This window comes from Cervus canadensis, chromosome 5 (assembly GCF_019320065.1).
Source record: "Cervus canadensis isolate Bull #8, Minnesota chromosome 5, ASM1932006v1, whole genome shotgun sequence".
Taxonomy (NCBI): Eukaryota; Metazoa; Chordata; class Mammalia; order Artiodactyla; family Cervidae; genus Cervus; species Cervus canadensis.
The window spans coordinates 11,756,175-11,777,792 of record NC_057390.1 but is presented as its reverse complement, the minus strand read 5'-3'; the positions used below and the strand labels follow the sequence as shown (position 1 = coordinate 11,777,792).

General features: G+C 36.7%; 1 protein-coding gene across 2 annotated transcripts in view; it reads right to left on the bottom strand.

Moving 5' to 3' along the window:
* EXOC6B (exocyst complex component 6B) overlaps nt 1–21,618 on the bottom strand; it is a 661,839-nt gene that overhangs the window by 181,733 nt on the left and 458,488 nt on the right. For both annotated transcript variants that reach the window (XM_043468197.1, XM_043468198.1), the window contains exon 19: nt 17,180–17,321. In XM_043468197.1, coding sequence (XP_043324132.1) covers nt 17,180–17,321 — 142 coding nt within the window. The remainder of the gene's footprint in view (nt 1–17,179; nt 17,322–21,618) is intronic.

Here is a 21,618-nt window from a genome sequence, read left to right as displayed (position 1 = left end):
TAAGTGTGTTGTCCAAATTCACAGCTACTTAGTGATCAAACAAAGACAAAGACACAGACCTCGATTTACCCATCCAATGTACTGGTAGGTGTACATTATCCCACCACTGACCCTAATATATACTACTTTCTCCTCCCAGGAAAGGAGTAGAAAATAGAAGCAAAATATAGATCAACTACTATTATAGAACATTATAGGTAAGACTTTAAAAATGCTATACATTGTCTCACTAGTTTCTGAAAACTTCAGTTTTTCTAAGTGGAAGTGTTGGCAATTTTTTTACTCATATTTTCTAAATTCCAATCTCAGAAAAAAGAAATTGGGAGTGCTAAGGGAATTGTGTGGTGCCACTCTCTCATATACACATACATAAAAGAGAGGAAGAGAGAAAGGATAAATTTCTAAAATTTGTAATACTAAAACTAGATCAGATAGATGGTTTAATTAAAATCAACTCAGAACTCAAATTAGAACTCAAATCAGAATCTGTTAACTCTTGAAATGTTACAGCAGGTGATAATGGAAAAGAATGAAAGTTTTTTTTCTTTTAAAATGTTTCATAAAAATTAGGACTTTGATCAACTTTTTGAGATGTATATGGTAACTGTTCCACCTAAAGCCAGTAGGTGGATGAGAATGTTACAGGCATTTCTTGTGGGCCCAAGTCTGTCAATTTTCAACAATTAAAATAATTTTTAAATATACACTGTATTTAATATGATTTCCTGGTTTACACCCTATAAAATGGCCTAATTAAAATAAATAGTTTACTGGCCTCAACCCCAAAGACATGAAGTACGGGCCAAAGAAAATAGAAATTGTACACAATGTCTCAGCGTAATCACTTGGAGACAAGAATAGTAAATGCATCAGATGTTCTTGGGAGAGTCTGGTTTAGTACAATTATTAGAATTGTAGCCCATGTGAATAAAAGGGAGGTGCAAATGGCTTGATAGAATGAGGTAGCGGTGCTGAAGAAATAACTCTTCACCTGAGGTGATGTTTGTAGCTAGTTGATATAGGAGAAGGAGATGGCAGCCGTATATACACTGTCAAGCTCAGTGGCTCAGTCGTGTCTGATTCTTGGCAACCCCATGGACTGTAGCCCACCAGGCTCCTCTGTCGATGGGATTATCCTAGCAAGAATACTGGAGTGGGTTGCTATTTTCTCCTCCAGGAGATCTTCCCGACCGAGGGACTGAACCTGCTGATCCCCGTCTACTACGTTGGTAGGCAGGTTCCTTACCACTGAGTCACCTGGGAAGCCTCAGCCAAACATTGCTCTGGTGCTAATGGTGAGGTGAGGTCTCTGGTTTGCAATGATTAAGAAACATTGTTGTTTCAGTGGGCTCATTTCTCCATGAAAATGTTTCTGGGTGTTTTCAAGCAAATTATGAGGACTCATGAAAATTTTTAAATAATTGTTTTTAAAGTTTCTAATAGGGAAATAGTAAAAAGTCTTTGGAGATTATGAAATTGCTATAACAAACTCTTTTAACTTTAAGAAAAACCTGTTTTACTGGGTCTGGAACTAGGGTTAGGTAACAGGAAAAAAGGAATAACCACACTATATTTTTAAATTTCTACTTCTTTGAAATGGCATTTCTTAATCTTTCCAGTCACTGTAACTTCCAAAGTGCAGAAGGTCTCAAAGTTGAGAAAAAATAAGTAAAGAAATCTGAAACAGCTAAAATAGAAAATGTAGAAAAAGAAGGAAGGAGCACCAAGTTTGGAATATCACTTTAAAAAACATCTGGTCCTCTTCTTTTCAAAATCATAGAGCAAGAAAATGGACTTCTGGAAGCTACCAGCTGATTTAAGTTAATTTCCTCCTACCACCTCTGTCTTCCTCCCTCCAAATATCCCTTGAAATAAAGCTGGGAAGAAAAATCCAAACAATTTCAAAGAGGAATCAGTCCCTGTCCTTATTTAGAGCTGGGATAAGTACCACATTTACCAAACAGAATTTAGAGTATTGGTTTTGCCACAGATAAAAAAGCTTAATTGCGTAGTATGATTCTTCACGTAGCGGTCCTTTGTACTTCCTCATCACTTAAATGCTCACAAACAATCCAAGGTCACACTTGCTACCAGAAAAGTATTTTGTCTCTGTTGGCCGATGTCTGGAAGCCAACAGCAGGGTTTGACAGTGATGCATAACAAGGTGAGAGCAGCATGATCCATCTCCATTTTCTTGACAAGGATGGCATCTTAGCCATGGTGAGGAAGAGCAGGCTGCCTGCCTTCAGTGCTCAGGTTGGCAGCACCTACTATCAAATGACCAGGTGTCTGGCAATGGGCTCACAGAGACAATGACTGTCTTATCTCCCGGAATTCAAGGAACTTCAGCCCATAAACCAAAATAGCTGCTGAGTGGGCACTACTCACTGATCCATGTCTGAGAAAAGTCCTTTCAGAGGACACAGGGTTCATCATCCATAGTCAAAGAGAAGTGACGTGGCCCTTTAAACGTCAGTGAAGCCTTCTGTTTGGGTTTTCCATGGCTAAGAAAGGCACATCATAACAGCACAGCACCTAGCATGACAGAGCTTGCTGGTGTGGGACGACAACCGCAAACAAAGCAGGGTTTTGTACTGCCTATTTCTGACAGAAGGAAGATGTCTGCAGTTTGCGTTCTTCCCACACCATTTTAGATCTGAGAATCCAAGCTCAATCCTACTTTTAAAAAGAACTAGTAAGGGCCTGGGAAGTGGGAGAGAGATGAAGCCACACAACCTATAAGTTTCTGGGGAAGCCTTTGCATAGGTTGATTGAGAGCTGTGTGACTGAGAAAGTACCTCTCAGAAAAATGGCCTCTATTTTTCATCCTATACATTCCCACTGCACTTCAGTTTTAAATTTCATTTTTTGTATAGAATATCTACAGTGTTCCAGGTCTTGCAGAGAAAACAAGGAATGAAGAGAATGAATGAAATATTGATAACTATAACTAACTATATATAATACATATACATATATAACTGCCAACTTCATGATTTTCCCTTGCAAATGTGAGTTTCATTGCAAATATTGAGTCAAAATGAGAATGAGAAACAAGAATATAGAACAAAACTGAGAAAAAGGGAATACAAATGATAGAACAAATAAAGATTTGTTCTAACAAAGACTGGCCACCCAAATCCCTGTACATTTCCAACAGAAAATGAAAGCATTTTTCTGAAGAAGAAACATAAAATATTTCTTTCTGATCCCATTAACCAGTCAATCAACCAAAAGACAAAATTCATTAGCCAAGGAGCTTGTCTCATAGAACAAGTTATTGTCTCCATCACATTAAAGCAATAACAACTAATTATCTTTAGATTTTCACATGTGCAGAACACTGCAAATTATAGGAAGCAAGTTTATTTTTCTGCATACAAACTCGAAGTCTATCATCAATCTTTCCACTGTAATGTTTCTCAGATGGAAGAGGGCAGAACAGGAAAGCTTGTTTTAAAACTGCAATTTAGAAAGATGAGGCCGAGGATAGAAGCTAAGGGATCTGAAATTAATGATACTGAAACACACAAAATGTCCTTCAGTAGTCTGCAACAGGAAATTTGCGTCTTCAGGCATTACATATCCTCAAACAAAGGAGGCATCTTTTTTTTTTTTTTTTTTTTAGGAGGCATCTTTTATTTTGATATAACTTAAGAAGATGAGGTTTAAAATCTTACTGGGCTCAAACTTTCTCCATTTGTCTCTCTTCAAGCCTTATATTCCTAAGAGGGCATAAGGGGTTTTCTTTTTAAGACTTGAAGAGGTACAATTAAAACAATTAAGATACAATTTGAGAAGTGTCTTCTGGATAAAACATAAAACCTATGCTTTAATAGGAAAGGAAGCAAATTCAAAACTTTTCACAAAAATCCCATAATATGTAATGATACCACTTGCTACAATAATTAAACATTTCTAAGATTAAAGTAAATCTTTTTTTTTTTTTTTACATAATATGAAAATGTCCAGGTTTCAAACAAATATTTCTTTCTTTTCTTTTTTTTTTTTTATTAGTTGGAGGCTAATTACTTCACAACATTTCACTGGGTTTTGTCATACATTGATATGAATCAGCCATAGATTTACACGTATTCCCCATCCCGATCCCCCCTCCCACCTCCCTCTCCACCCGATTCCTCTGGGTCTTCCCAGTGCACCAGGCCCGAGCACTTGTCTCATGCATCCCACCTGGGCTAGTGATCTGTTTCACCATAGATAGTATACATGCTGTTCTTTTGAAACATCCCACCCTCACCTTCTCCCACAGAGTTCAAAAGTCTGTAGATATCAAGAAGTGTAAAGCAAATCTTATAGAAAGCCAATTTGTAAAAATCTATTTCTCATATCAGTACTATATTAGTACTCAGGTTCTAGTAAGTAAGTTCCCAAAAGAAATGTAACCATACTCTTTACACTTCTGAAATTCAGGACTGCTAACACATTTCACCATGGAAACTCTGATTTTCCCCTAAACCACACCGACATTTCTAGGGGATACCCTTGTGGCTCAGATGGTAGAAGAATCTGCCTGCAATGAAGGAGACCATGGTTCGATCTCTGGGTCAGGAAGATCTCCTAGAGAAGGGAATGGCAACCCCCTCCAGTATTCTTGCCCAGAGAAGCCCATGAACAGAGGAGCCTGGCGGGTTACATAGTTCATGGGGTCGCAAAGAGTTGAACACAACGAGGGACTAACACTTTCACTTTCTCATAGTGCTTTAGGTCTTGACTAGACCGCTCACTTTCTTCCTAAACTAATATTATCCAAAAGTAAATAGCATAAAGCAGCCTGAGACAATCTTGTCTTAATTATACAGAAAGTTTCTTTGAGAAAAAAAATTACTGACCCTATTCCAATGGTCATTAAATTTATAAGAGCTCTTGATGGCAATCACTCAAAGACTGCTTTCTACTTCCATATACTCTGTTCCCTGATGTTATCATACATAACTATATCATACATGTTATCATACATAACTATAATAAAAACTACAAGAAACATATTTAATATTTACTGATGCTTACAAATATGTGCATATTAGGATCTATAAAGCATTTCATTAATTATCTCATTTAATTCTTATAATAATTTTCCAAACACATAAACATATCCACACAATCTGCCCTCCCATGATAAACTGTAATATCTTAGAACTAAATAGCCCACAGAAGACAGGCTCCTCTGTCCATGGAATTCTCCAGGCAAGAATACTAGAGTGGGTTGCTATTTCCTTCTCCAGGGGAATCTTCCCAACCCAGTAACTGAACCCAGGTCTCCCACATTGCAGGCGGATTCTTTACTGTCTGAGCCACCATGGAAGCCCACAGAACTAAATGGAAACTCAGAAACAATCTAGCCAAGTGTTCTCGTATTATAGACAAGAAGCCCAAATTCAGATTTAATGAATTACCAAGATCACACAGCAAATTAGTGGCAAAACTGAGGTCATAATACAACGTTCCTTCCAGGTTAATACTCTTCATGACAATGATAATGACACGGACGTCAAGGATAGTGGCTAGCAGTTACTGAGCATTTGTTATGTATTAATTACTCAATCAACTGAACAAGTCTGTGAGATAGTATAATTGCAAATTCATTTTGTAAGTAGAGAAACTGAGGTTTAGAAGGGGAATAAAATGTCCAAACTACTAAACATAATATATAATGATAAATATCAGAAGTGATAGAAAAAGATTGATGTCAAAGCCCAATCTGTTTGCATCACCTCTGATTTTAATTATTATATATTATACAGGTGATATATCAAAAAGTGACTGTCATTGGCAAGAATGGCTTTATAATCCACAGAAGTTGGTAGGATATGTGTACTCAAGTTGCCAATCGTCCATTCTCCTAAGAGAATATTCCTTAGGGTTCCAACTACATCCCTGTTTGTCTTGCTATTCACATCACATGACATCCATTCTAAGCCACTTCTTACTTCTATTCCCTTCCATCATCAGAGCTGACCAAAAAGATCCAGAAACTTGGGTAGTTGCTGAGTCATTTTTATTCATTCAATAAATAAATATTAAGTAAGTACCATATGTCAGGCACTATGTAAGAGACTAAGGAGACAGGAGTGAGGAGACATGATCCCTAACCTAAGTGACCTGCTATTTATCTTTTGATGGGGTCCTATGAAATCCATGTACTCGAAATAAGGCCTCCTCTTTTTTTGAACTATTTTGAATAAATTTTTGTTCCATGCAAATAAGCATAATTTAATTAAGACAGATGATTGAAGACTGAGCTGGCAAACCAAAGACTTTATTTAAAAAGAATATTTAGAATTTATTAACAGGTGATGGCAGGGAAAAGGGCATTAAGACATCCCTTCATTTCCTAGGATGAGAACTTAATGGTCAGTGGAATATGGCAGCCAAGCTCATAATTAAGGTATTATCTTGAGTCACTTGGGAACAAGTTCTCATTGAAGATGAAGCTTTGGAGGACTAGGTTGTCCTAGAATTTAGCATTAGTTGCTCGGTCTTGTCTGACTCTTTGAGATCCCATGGACTATAGCCCACCAGGCTCCTGTGTCCAGGGAATTTTCCAGGAAGAATACTGGTGTGGGTTGCCACTTCCTTCTCCAGGTTGTCCTGACATTGTTCAATTTAAGTAAACTGAAGAATATGAAAAGTTTTCATGTAAAAGCTTTTAATAACACTGGGCAACTTACAATGAAAATGGGGCACAAACTGATCTTTCAAGTTATGAACTGATACACCACCTGTCTTCATACTTTCACCACATTTCCTTGATAAATGCAAGGTGCTAAGAGAAATTTTGAAACCTTGATCCCTCGGCCTTCTCCAGAATGTTTTCCATTGTTTCTCCCTTGCCACAGAAGGGTAGCACTCTGCTCTGCTCTACCCCTTACTGAATATTGTCCCATGACTAGGATCTAAACACAACATGGTCTCAAAGGTGACATACAAAGTAAGAGTAGCAGAGAATACATTCAGAAAGAAATGGAAGAGTTTTCTAAGGAATCTCTAGGGGAGGAAAAAAAAACTACAATGGTGTGGATATGCATTTTGTACTGCTTATTCAAGGACAACTAAACATAATTTTAAATGACAAGTTAATTACTATTAGGCATCTCACTGGAGAGGCTTGATGTAATATATGAGCTAGTAGTCACTTTAACAGTTTGGTTAGCTGATGCAGTTTGGGTTTGCAAAATGTGAAAAGTGAAAATGTTAGTTGTGCAGTCATGTCCGACTCTTTGCAACACCACGGACTGTAACCTGCTGGGCTCCTCTGTCCATGGAATTCTCCAGGCAAGAATACTGGAGTAGGTAGCCATTCCCTTTCCCAGGGGATCTTTCTGACCTAAGGATCGAACCCATGTCTCCTGCACTGCAGGTGGATTCTTTGCCATCTGAGCCACCAGGGAGTTTAACACTGCCAAAGATCAAAATTCCTTTTGCAAATGTAAACTTCAAAGGCTGTAAAAGAAGAATGGATGTGAGACCCGTCACATGTGGTTCTGTGATGCTTCTGACCAGGGTCCTGAAGACTCACTTCTCTTCTGTCTCCCTCTCAACCAGGAAGAGATTGGTAAAGGGATGCCTGAAGTTCTCAGACAGAACCTTGTGGGGAGTCTATGGGGATAATTAACTATACAGAGGTGGACAGTCAAGGATAGCTGGACTCAAGTAACAGAAAAAATAAAAAGTGAGTACAGTTACCTCAAATGGCAGGTATTTGGGCTTAGTACTTAAAATTGAGAAAGATCATTTTTATAAAGATCCTTTAGTTCAGAAGCTCCAGTTGCAAAATCATAAGCAAGCCTATTAAGGTCTGCCCTGATAAGGTTTGCTAAAACATCTCACACCTGAGTCAGAGGACAGCCTGCTATACCAAAAGGGAACCTTGCAGCCATTTATTTTAGTAAATATATACTAAGAGATAGAAAATCCAGACTTTAGTAGTGGGCTATTTGATCCTGACTTTGAGCTAAAACTACTTCTCTAGGAATGTAGAAAGTGATCTGATCTTTCAGTTAGAGTGGGGTTTATGGAGTTAAGTGACAAATGGTGTTCTGCCAATATTTTACACCATAATTTGCTCAGTAAAGTCATGAATCTAACCTGAAATTGTTTCATTAAGTCCTGAGTTTAGGCAGACTCTCCACATTGGTTTCTTGACCTGTAAAGCAAGGGCTACTATGGTAAGAAGGGGGAAATACAAGGCTTTGGGGTCCTTGTTCCTTTCCAGAATAGCAAACTGAGCTCTGGTTAACATGACCATTAAAGAGCTGGGAATTTGGCAAGATGCATACTATTAACCTTTCTGTACAGGGACTTGGTCTATTCTGTGCAAAAGGCTGATGGGCCCGGGGAAAAGATGAATTATGGCAAATTTTAAAAGATGCAATTGCTGCTGCATTTCCTCACAACCAAATGTCCCCTGGATTTGGTTAAATTGCTATATTTTTAACACACCAATCTTTCAAATAATTTAGGAACGTGAACAGATTATTAAAATCTGAAAATATTTAACATTATAAATCATGTAACAGTGGAAGTGGGAAAGAAAACAAGATAAAAACATATGAAAGCATATGGATAAAGAAATGACAGTTATAATAAATAAAATTTCCATGGCTGTATACAAATGATTTTATGTATAGTATCTCATTTGACTTTGTAACAATACTATGAGAAAAATATACAGGGATTAGCATTTCCAGTTTACTGATGGACTCAGAGAGGTTAGATGAGTTGCTTCACTCCCTCCAATGGCTTGAATTATGATGCATAAATATGCTGAAGCTCCCAAATCATCTCTATCATGGATTACTGCAACAGCTTTACAACGGATCTTTGAGGCTCCTGATAAATAAACCTCTGAGGCTCCTTTTCAAACCACGTATCTAATGGATTTAGATCCATTACTCTCCAGTTCAACATCAGAGGTTTCCCATTTTGTTTCAGGCCTCCAGGATGGTACTTTGCATGGAGTAGGGGCTTCACATGAACTTGTTGAATAAATGAACAAATTACTGAACTAGTGCTGTTAACAAGTAGTTGAGCCTGAATGTGAACCTAGACCTCCATATTTTTAGAAGATACAAAGTAAAAGGTTTGGAAATTCCAAAGCCAGACACAGACTGAACATCCTAGTACATGAAAGCTACAATAGCCCAAGTTTGATCAAGGAGGGAAGTGTTAGGTCATCAAGACCTGCTAGTATTCAAAATCCAGTTTCTCTGTTGGGACCCAGTGTTCCAATATCCAAAACTACATGTAAGACATACGAACACATGGAGAATATAAAATGAAATTCAAACAGAAAAGAAATACTCAGAGGTTACTGTCAATTTTTAAAGGAAAAGGAATATTTTCTTCACATTTCCTAAGTCCTAATAATAATTGTCATCTTAAAGGAACTTGGTTTGACAGTCTGTCAGTAAGAAATCAACAACATTCCTAGATGGTAGTATCCAAAGCAATAGGTACCATCTCTAGTAAACATCTGAGCTAACTAATTGATTTCTTGCAAAAGCATGAGCTAAGAATTAGAAAATTATCAGTTCTGGATGATAACTTTCCAAATAAATATGGAAGTTTGACAGATAGCTACAAAAAAGCACAACATAAATCAAATAAAAGGGCATCTCCAAACCTAACTGATTCACAAACTACAGATAAAGGTCTGCATGGTGTGCAAAGGACCTTCCAAGAGTTGCTGGATGTTCATTAACTGCTGTGGCTGCTGACAATGATAACAATAGGAGAAGCTATTCCTTACTGCATATTTAATGTTTTGCCAGTCATGAAATAAACTCTTTCATGCATTATCTCATTTAATTCTGAACCCATTCCTGTAATACTAGGTACTATTATTGTACCTATTTCATAAATGGAGCTGAAAGAATTTAAATAATTTATATACGATCACACTAAAAAGAAGTGGTGATTTGAATCCATCTGATTGAGCTGACTCTAAAATTCGAGTTCTTAATGACCACACTATACTAATTGATTATCTCAGGTTTGTATGCATATAATTTGTCTAAGTATTTGGGATCTAACAAAGTGGCAGGCCAGGCCTCAGAGTCAAACACTAAAGATACATTCATATTCTATCTTGTCCAAAGTTTTATTTCTTTTAAGACCTATCTATACACAGTTCTTCCAAGGACTCACAGACAATAGCAAAAATATCTCACGTACACACCACTGGGTAGAAAGATGTAAGTGTTAATTATCTTGTCATTTGGAGTTGCTTTAATACGCCTCTGTATAGTTATGTGAATCTTATGTATCATTTCTTCAAGATTTTTTATAGACCACTGAGCATCTAAAGAAGAAAATGAGGGGGATGGTATAGCAAAAGACATAGAATTCTTTCTTTTAAATTAAAATAAATGTCCATGAAAAGTTTTTTGACAGATAAATTAATGCCAATCAGAAATGAAACATTAAATTCTAAATCAATGAACCTTAGGGGCTCCTCAATATATGGAGAAAAAATTTCAGTGGTAACAGGGTTATTAGAGGCACTGTCGGGCTTTACAAATGTTAGCTTCAAGCTGATCCCAATTACAAAAGGCTACTACAATATTGAATGGCTTTTCAGATAAGACACTGGCCCCTGGAACTCCTTTTGCAAAATTAACAAACTATTTGCATAGCTTCCACCTTTTCATTACATGGTCTCTCTTCTTCAATATTAACTGAAATATGGCTCTCTACTAAGGATACCAACTCACCTATAAATTATCTAAAGTAGAAACTGCTCATTCTTCCATATAAAATGAATTTCAGAATTGGGCTATAAGATGGGCATTTTCCTTATTCTCTCAGTGCTCCTCCTCGAGGCTAAAATATTTTAGCTTATCACCCTTCATCCCTCTTTACCTTTTAGCTCTATCAAAAATGCAGTTACAAGTCATTCCCAATCATTCATCAGATTTTGCTATTCAACCAATGGTCCTGGTTGTTTATTTAAATAATATTCAGAGTACACCATGCAAAATGCCAGGCTGGACGAAGCTCAACCTGGAATCAAGATTGCTGGGAGAAACATCAACAACCTCAGATATGCAGATGATACCACTCTAATGGCAGAAAGTGAAGAGGAACTAAAGAGCCTCTTGATGAGGGTGAAAGATGAGAATGAAAAAGCTGGCTTGAAACTCAACATTAAAAAAAAACTAAGATCATGGCATCCAGTCCTACCACTTCATGGCAAGTAGAAGAAGAAAAAGTGGAAGCAGTGACAGACTCTGTTTTCGTGGGCTCCAAAATCACTGTGGATGGTGGCTGCAGCCATAAAATTAAAAGACATTTGCTCCTTGGAAGGAAAGCTATGACAAACCTAGACAGTGTATTAAAAAGCACAGACATCACTTTGCTGACAAAAGTCTGCATAGTCAAAGCTATGATGTTTCCAATTGTCATGTATGGCTGTGAGAATTGGATCATAAAGAAGGCTGAGTGCTGAAGAATTGATGCTTTTGAACTGTGGTGTTGGAGAAGACTCTTGAGAGTCCCCTGGACAGCAAGGAGATCAAACTAGTCAATCCTAAAGGAGAGCAACCCTGAATATTCATTGGAAGGACTGACGGTGAAGCTGAAGCTCCAATACTTTGGCCATCTGATTCAAAGAACCAACTCGTTGGAAAAGTCCCTAATGCTGGGAAAGATTGAAGTCAAAAGGAGAAAAGGGCAATAGAGGATGAAATGATGAGATAGCATCACTGGACTCAATGGGCATGAAGCTGAGCAAACTCTGGGAGACAATGAATAACAGAGGAGCCTGGAGTGCCACAGAAAGAGTCAGACACAACTTAGTGACTGAACAATGACAGCAACAACAATTGGTTGTTTTTCTCCCTTGTATTTATATCATAGTGAGGTTCTACTATTCCTCAGGACTCAGAAAAGGATAACTTCATATCTAACATTAAGAATCAATTTTGACTGGTTTATCAAATCATGTTTTCATTCTCCTGGGGAATAATTGGTTAAGACAGAAGCAGGTGAAATGATTTTGGCTAACTAGATGCAAGGAATCCAGTGAATGACTTCTGGAAAAAATTCTATGGCTGCTGGATGTTATCATGCCTGGATGCAATCCCTGGAATTGTACTTATTTCTGAATGATGAGATTATGATAATTTTTTGTACTTTTTTACCCTGGAAATTTAAAAACACAGATATTACTTCCAAAAACATATAAATTAAAAAACAAAACCTTGAAAAGATATTCACTTAATTCCACCATGGAATTTACTTAATGTCAGGACAAAATTCACCTAATTTCATGAAGGAGTAATAGGAAGAAGACTCATCTTCCCACTGCACACACATATACACACAAAAGCCTGGAAAACTGTCCAAAGCATCTGAAAGAATGGTTTTAGATATTAGATAACAATCAATGCAGGGCTGTGATCCCTGAAAGAAAGGAAAGCATGTCTAGCAGCAGTTTCTAGGTATGATGCACAGTGGGAAAAGGGAGGGAACCCAAACAAGCATGCGAGTCTGAGATCAAAAGTCAGAGACTGTAGTCCAGGATGCAAAGGCAACTAGTATATGCAGTGCCAATAACCATGTGGAGGGAGCTGCAAGAGGAAAACTACAAAAGGGTCCCACTGAATACCTGGCTGAAGATTAATATGTACCTGTATGAGAAGAAACTACCCAAGGCTGGGGAAAGAATTATAAGAAAGAAATAGGCAGAATAATTTGTGGAGTTCTTATACAGCTAGGCATACTTTGGGTTTCCACCAGCCAGAGTTGAAATATCTTCAGATACTTGGGGTAATAGGGTAGAATCCTTCAAAGGGCATTGCTTTAGATTTGGGGTTAAATCTGACAGAGACCAAAGGTTGCTCTAGACCCAATATAAATGAAAAACAAATCTCAAAAGTATCTAAACAAGTAATGTGATTCTAGGTCAGAACAAAATCTAGCACTATCTGAAGGAGTACAACAAAATAAAGTAAGCAACAGCATAAAACTTTACATGTCATATACCAGGTTCCTCCATGTGGTCTGTCCACACGAGCTGGTTTAGGCTTCCTCACAGCACAGACACCTCAGGGTAGACGGACGTGCTACACAGCAGCTGAGAACATGGAGGCTGCACTGTCTTTTATGATCCAGCCACAAAAGCCACTTTTGCCACATTCTGTGGGTTACAATCAAGTCACAAGCTTGCCCAGATTCAAGAGAAGGGGAATTAGATGTTGATTATTTTTTCAATTAAATAATTTTGAATATGTGTACAATATTGTGCACTTCCCTCTAACAGAATCAATTCTTAGTAATGTCAAAATTCTACAAAAAGATGTGAGAAAAGAGATCCTGTGGTTTACATCTTTGAACAATGTAATCTTCACTGCAGAACTGGGGTGACAGGTAGTATAATTTCCTTCCAACTTGAAAAAACAACTTTTAAATGTGGTGATTTTCTAGTGACAAATTTTTTCAACTTCCATTTGTTTGAAAATGGCATATTTTACCTTTATCTTTGAAGGGTATTTTTCACAAGAAAAAGAATTTTTGAGTTAACGTTAATGGACTTTTTCTTCTTCTCTCAGTATTGTAAAGATGTTCTTCTACTGCTTTCTGGATTGCATTGTTCCTAACTCTTACCATTGTTCTTTATTATGTAATGTGTATTTTTTTTAGGCTTGTCTCTTAGCTCTTTTATTATTTATTTATTCATTCATTTATTTATATTAGTTGGAGACTAATTACTTTACAATATTGTAGTGGTTTTTGCCATCCATTGACATGAATCAGCCATGGATTTACATGTGTTCCCCATCCTGAAGCCCCCTCCCACCTCCCTCCCCATCCCATCCCCCTGGGTCATCCCAGTGCACCAGCCCTGAGCACTTGTCTCATGCATCCAACCTGGACTGGCGATCTGTTTCACAATTGATAATATACATGTTTCAATGCTATTCTCTCAGATCATCCCACCCTCGCCTTCTCCCACAGAGTCCAAAAGTCTGTTCTATACATCTGTGTCTCTTTTTCTGTCTTGCATATGGGGTTATCATTACCATCTTTCTAAATTCCATATATATGCGTTAGTATCCTGTATTGGTGTTTTTCTTTCTGGCTTACTTCACTCTGTATAATGGGCTCCAGTTTCATCCACCTCATTAGAACTGATTCAAATGTATTCTTTTTAATGGCTGAGTAATACTCCATTGTGTATATGTACCACAGCTTTCTTATCCATTCATCTACTGATGGGCATCTAGGTTGCTTCCATGTCCTGGCTATTATAAACAGTGCTGCAATGAACATTGGGGTACATGTGTTAATGTGTATTTTCTTCTACTTTTAAGATTTTCTCTTTTATTGCTATTTTTAGCAGTCTGACCATAATGTACCTGGGTGTGGCTATACATTTGTCTTGCTAAAAAATTTGTTAAGTTCTTTAAATCAGTGAGTTAACACTATTTTTTTTATTAAACCTGGAAAAGATTTCAGCTACAGTCATTCCACCTTTTCCTTTATATTATTGACTATATTCTGTTTTCTAAAGGACCTGTCCACTATTTTCAACAATTGTATCATCAATGAGTCTATTTCTATTTTTCATTTTTTCCTGTTATGGGTCATATTTTCCTACATATTTGTTTGTCATATTTTAGGGTTTAAAATTTTTTAATGTTTATCTTATTCTTTGGTTGCACTGGGTCTTCATTGCTGCTCACGGGCTTTCTGTACTTGCAGAGTGGGGGCTAATCTCCAGTTGCAGTGAGTGGGCTTCTCATTCCAGTGGCTTCTCTTGTGCACAGGCTCTAGGCACACAGGCTTCAGTAGTTGCAGCATGCAGGCTCAGTAGTTGCAGCCTGCTGGTTCTAGGGCACATGGGCTTCATTAGTGGTGGTTTACAGACTTTTAGTTGCTCAGCGGAATGTAAAATCTTCCTGGACCGGGAATTGAACCTGCGTTTTCTGCATTGGCAGGTGGATTCTTATCCACTGTACCACCAGGGAAGTCCAAAATTTCAGTTTTTTGATGTGAAACTGTAGATGCTAGATGGTGGGAATCTGAAAACTTTTTCATGTTCCTCTTCCTTCAAAGGCTCTTGAATGTTTTGGCAGGCAGTTATTTTACTGGTGGATTACCTTCATCTTGTTATTAGTCTTGTTATTAGGCTTTATTAGGGTGGATCAAGATTAGCTCTTACTCCAGAGCTTGAGAAGCATTCTTAATGCCTAACTTCCAAGGGTATTACTGAAGGTACAGTATGTTAAGGTGGTCTTTCCGCTCGGTTGGTCAGAATTCCAGTGCTTCCCAGCACTCTGTGACATCTGCCATTCCTACTCAGCTCATAGCTCCTTAGTGTCCTTAGTGGCGATTCTCTGCTAAGCCTCCCAGAGTTTTACACCACACCTGGCAACTTAGTTTTTGATCAAAGACTCAAGGGATCTCCAATGCATATTTCTAGAGCTATTTCTCTAAACAACTTCTTGCTCTATGGTACCTTGGTCCATAAACCTAAGCTAAGCTGTCTCAGCAGTCCTATATGCCAATCTCTGGGTATTCTCCTATGTAAAACACAGATTTTTATAGGGGTTCTACTTTTCTGTACTGTCTCTGGATAGTGCCCTTAGACAGAAAACAAGAGCAAATGTCAAGGTTACCTTGTGCATTTCCCCTTTGAAGGATCATAGTCGTGTGCTGTCTGCTGTCTAATGCGTGAAAAAGGTTTCTTCATACAGTTAATCCAATTTTAGAACTGTTTGGCAAAAGGGTGACTTTGATAGCTGTTACTCTGTGATGCTGAAACTGGAAGTCTTATTTAATTAATTAAAAATAGCATAGCCTTAATTTCCAGCCATCAAAAGTCAACCAAGAGGCGGAATTCCCTGGCAGTCCAGTGGTCATGACTCCACGCTCCCACTGCAGGGGACCCAGGTACAATACCTGGTTGGAGAACTAAGATCCTGCTGTTGCGTGGTGCATTTAAAAAAGAAAAAAAAAAGTGTCCACCAAAGGAAACCACTAAGCAGTAGAAAAATAAAAAGGTGAGGCAGAAATATTAGTACACTTATGTAATTTTTCACTATTTTAATTTTTTTAGAAACAGAAGTTTCCAGAAGTCATATCACTTTAGTTCATTTTCATTTCTCACCAATGGCACAGTGAACACTGCAGCACTTTTCATCCCTTCCTTCTTTGCTAACCAAAGCCTGATTTCATGTTTAATTCCAAGTAGATGATTCATGATAAATGAACTATGTCAGGAATGATGCTTTTCTTTCACTCTGCCAGATACTCAATCCCTCAGCCTCCCTGAAAGCTGGAGGTGACCATACAACTATATGTATTTTTTGCATTTAATGAATAATTTATTTATTTATGAAACTAGATTAGAATCTGGACTGTGATAAATCTACTAATTACACATGAAAATAAGACTCATTCACTTCTTCAATATTATACAACTATATTTTGATCAACGAGACATACAGGAAAGTTTGTTAGGGGTTTACTGAAAAGATTTTAATTTTTTAAATAAATAAATAAATAAAAAAGACTAGGTGATCTTGGCACCTTTTTCGTCCATTGAATGTGAGTCCTTTCTGACTATAATATATATGAGGAGAAAAATTCTATATTCCTAAGTATGACAGAGGAGAGGGAACAAAAGAGCCTGGGTCCTTGATGACATCACTGAGCAACTAAATTAGTATAGCAACCCACTGCCTCTGAAAAAATTAAAACCTATTTAACTACTCTGTCTAAGGTTTTCTCTTTCTACCTGTCATAGAAAGCATTTCTGACTGATAAATGCATACACCACTTGTTCTTTAGACTAAGAAGAGTTTGAACATAAGATGAAAAAATAATTTTAAACTACAAGATAAAAAGCAAATGGTTGAGAACTGCATTCTTTTGAAGTCTATGAACTAATCAGGTTTCCTTTGATGTGTATGAAATACATGTCTGCCTTGTATTCCCCTTTAGACTTCCATGTGGCCAGGGGTCTTTTTTCTATATGTAGGCCTAGGCACTTTTGGGTGTTCAAATTAGCTTGCTGACAGACTCTTACTTTTAGACCTACAAATTATTTTTTTCACTTAGATATTCTTTGACTCCATTAAGACCACGACCCCACAGACCTAAAACTTTTTTCCTGCAGAAGTAAAACAAATAAAGAGATGGTTTACTGTCTTACGTTCACATTCTATGACATCCAAGTTGAACTGCTGTAATGCTCCCAAGGTGAGCTGCCTTACTTCAGCTTCCAGCAAAAGCTGCATCAGAGATGTGGCTAAATGCTTGCAAGCTGACATACATGCTGTCTGGGCGACCTTTCCCTGAAATACAAGAAAGCAAATCTTAAGGTTGATGGATTAAAATGAAATTCCAACAAAAATTAAAATCATTTACTTTTCAATTGGGAATTTCTTTCAAGGTTTTCTCCATCATGATAATCCTTCCTTTCAAATAATTTTGAAATTAATAGCACCTGATGGCAAACATCTTAAATATTAGTTCCATTACCATTAGTCATGTCACTATAATACTCAGCTAAAATTCATAAAGCCCAGCTCTTCATTCACAACGTGTTTTTTCCCCTAAATCAACAACAGAGAAACAATACTCAAAATCTTAATTAAACTGAGAAGGAATGTTTCCAGAGAGGATAAATTTCAGCAATCCATTCAAAACTACTGTAGTTCTTAAAGAGCAAATGAAAACAATTTCCTAACTTATCTGGAAACCAAAGTGTTTACTACTTTATGATTTAACACATATAAAATGGAAAGAATGGTTTAAAACAAAAAAGTTTTCTGAAAAAATTAACAAAAGAGTAAATTTTATCAAAAAATAAGCACTGAAGTTTATGAGCACACACTCTAAGCTAATTTTTAAAACACTGATATTAAAATTAGTTATTTGCTATTTCTTTAAAAGATTCATTTTTACACTAGTGAATTATATTTCAGTCCCATGTCTGAGTTATACAGTATGGAGGACATATCCATTTCTTCCCCAGATGTATATTCATTTTATTTCTGCTATTTATCATTTGCTCTGAAAAACCTAATAAGTTTTTAAAAGTCTGACTCCTTATATTACTCAGTGGAGCCTTCTTTTTTGAAATAATGAAGTATTTCAGTCATACAGAAAAATATATATAATTTTATGACAAGCACACATATCCACTAAACATTAGAAATATAGTCAACACCCCTATATGGCCTCCTTAAATAATTTTCTTCCCTCTCCCCAGAGGTGACCATTTCTTGTGTTAAGTATACTATTTGTATTATAAAAATACTATATGACAAGTATATAATAAGAAACAACATCTTATTTTATGTATTTGGAACTTTCTATTATTACACAGGATATCCTTCTACAACTTGTTCTTTTAGTTCAATGTTATGAATGTGAATTTTTTTTTAAATGAAATACATGTGGTTGTAGTTTATTCCTTTAATTATTCCACAGTATTCTATTTTAGGACCATACCATAATTCATTTGTCCATTCTTCTGTTGTTGATGGTTTATGTTTTTTTTTCTTTTGCTATTATACCAGATTCTGACTATAGTTTTCTCATATATATATATATATTTTTTTTTTTTTTTTCACATGTTTCTCTGGGCCAAGGCCTTCTACAAAAGTTGTTGCTGTTGTCTAGCCGCTAAGTTATGTCTGACTCTTTTGCGACCTCGTGGACTATAGCCCTCCAGACTTCTCTGTCCATAGGATTTCCCAGACAAGAATACTGGAGTGGGTTGCCATTTCCTTCTCCAGGGGATCTTCAGAACCCAGAGATTGAACCCCTTTCTACTGCATTGGCAGGCAGATTCCTTACCGCTGAGCCACCAGGGAAGCCCCTTCTACAAAAGTAGCAGGCTTTAAATTGAACAAATAGAACAAACAATACCACAATGAAGTTTTAAATTTGCATGCCTTTTTATATACTTCGAATAATTCCTTTAAGGTTATTTCTTGAATCTACTAGAATGAGAGTGATTCATAATGTACATGTGTATATATGAAGAGGAACACGGGTAGAAGCCAGATTTCCAAATACCTAACTATAAATAGCTCTGCCTACGGTATGTTCTGATTTACAATGTTCCTAGATATTTCTGAGTGTCACTTAGTTGCATAATCACCAGCATGAGTACTGTAACAATTTTTTCCACAATTAAATACGAGATATTTTATGATTTCTAAGTCTGGCTTCTACCTTTGAGAAAGTAAAAAAAAAAAAAAAAAAACAGAAATTTTCTAAATTTTATTTGATTAAAAATTATTTTATAGAATAAAAGATAACTAATAAACAGTGACATTACACATTCTAAAAATGTTCCTCCTCTAGATGGTTCTGTTTGTACGTTCTGAAGACCCACACTCTGTAGGTGATTTAAGACAACAAATGGAAATACTTAAGTTAGGGAATAGAGACCAAGTCAGAATGAGGCAATGGAAGCATAAAGTAGCCTAAAGAGAAAAGTCACAAAAAGAAATCCACATTAAATGGCATGCTGGCAACCTAGAACAGGTGCCACCAAGAAGCCATATAATTCAACACAGTTGTTGGGCTATGTCCCATGTGAACACTCAGGGGTGGCAGGTCAAAGCTGTGAGGAGCCCAGTGACTTTTCCACAAGGACAGCGGGAGTGCAGTGAAGGAATCAGGATAGACTAAAATGTAAGTCCAGAGATAACACTGCAAATCAGAAGGCAGAGAAAAGGGAAAGACACTCTGTCTTAGGCAGCTGACAGCTTACGTTACTTCACTTAATTCTCCCAATCACTCCAAGAATTTGGCATTATTCCTTTCTTGTAGATGAATAAACCTCACTTCTCTGTAATGTTAAGAAATTTAGACAAACTAATACAGCTATTTATTAACTTCTACCCAATCCTAAATCTGTATCTTTCCAGTAAATCATCACCTAAAAAGCAACAGTAAATCTTACACTGTCTTATACTGGAACAGTTGGGCAGAAACAGGTTCAGATAATAACAGGGTTGACAGGTTATCTAAGACATAAAAACTAGGTCCAAACAGGTAGGACAGTAGTAGCTCAGGAGCCAACTCTTCAAATACTGAGTATCTGCTGGGGCATGCTTTTTAACTTGAAGTCCAAAATAATTATCTAGGCCAAGACAGATATTTAAAGGTCCTAACAAACTGAACAAGAAGATGTTATAAAAATTAAAGAGCTAAAAGTCCAATTAAGCTGGAGGCTGAGAAGATAATATTTGTAAAGCTTGTTTCGAGCAGTCAAAACAGATTGCCAAAGAGAAGCAAAACTGATCTAATAAAATTAAAATAAGATAGCTCACAATCAGAAAGATAAAGGTTTGAATTTTTATGTCCATCACTGATTGGAAGTGTAATTTAGGACAAGTTAGTTGATACTTTAAATGCACTATTTATCTAAAAATATTAAACAGCTTATCAACTTTAGCATTAACATGAAACAAATCTATCAGTTTATATCAATAGAGCCAACAGCACTTATACTTCACCATATGCTATATACTACCTTAACATACTGAATTACTTAACTGTCCTCCAATCACTTTCCACCATATTTCCTCCCACTCAAGCTAATTCCTTATTTCCAAACATAGTGATAATTGCAGAAATGTATATTTTCATTGTTAAACAAATTTCTAATTATAGAAAGCATTTTGGAGCTTTGCTAATTCACAGTCTGCTATTCATTCCCCCATTCCCCTTTTTACTTCTGGTTTCCATTACTACCACAGTATCCATAGGTTTTCTAAGAAAGGATAAACAGAGACTCAGGCAATAGTAATCAAAGCATTAAGCAATAAAAATTGGTGCTGTCACCCTCTTTATTAAGTAATCTGCTTATGAAGTAGATTCTTTCTAGGAATGAACTGCCAAACTCTAGGACAGGATAAAAATCTGGAACATAAGAAAACTTAATCTGACCAAAACTGCCTTTGGATACCCCCAGGAACAGTTTCAAATCAGTGATAATCAAAACTAGGTTATGTCTTATGAAGCTATGATAGTCTTAGTATACAGAGACTACCCATGAATAGAAACAGAATGCCAGAGAAGATGAAAAATGACCTAAGCATTATCATCATATTTTGAATATATGAGGAACCTGGGATGCAGGAGATTTGAGTCACACAGTCATAAAAAGCTGTATAGGCAACACATACTGCCTCTTAATGCAGCTACAATATTTCCGTATTCCAAGACAGTCAATAAATATCAACTAAATGAACTGAAAGTCAATTACCAAAGGACTTAAATAGTTCATACTACTTCTCAATTCAGTTAAAATACCTTTAAAAAAAAAAGTTTTGGGAAACCAAGAAGAGTACATTGGTGAAAATTCATATTGTTAATTCAAAGTCAGGCTTGTTACCATACTGAGGACCATCGCTGGGCATAAGTCAAGATCTGTGATAATGTGTTTTTTATTTTCACCATGGAGCTCTTTAGTAACCAAATCAACCCACTTACTTCAAAAATATATGCAGATTTATATCATCTAATTTGAATTATTCCATCTACCTCCTATTCTCTATTTACAGTCTCACTTGTACCATAAAACTTTGCACTAAATGATTTACTGCAGTGTCATTTCATGCATCTACA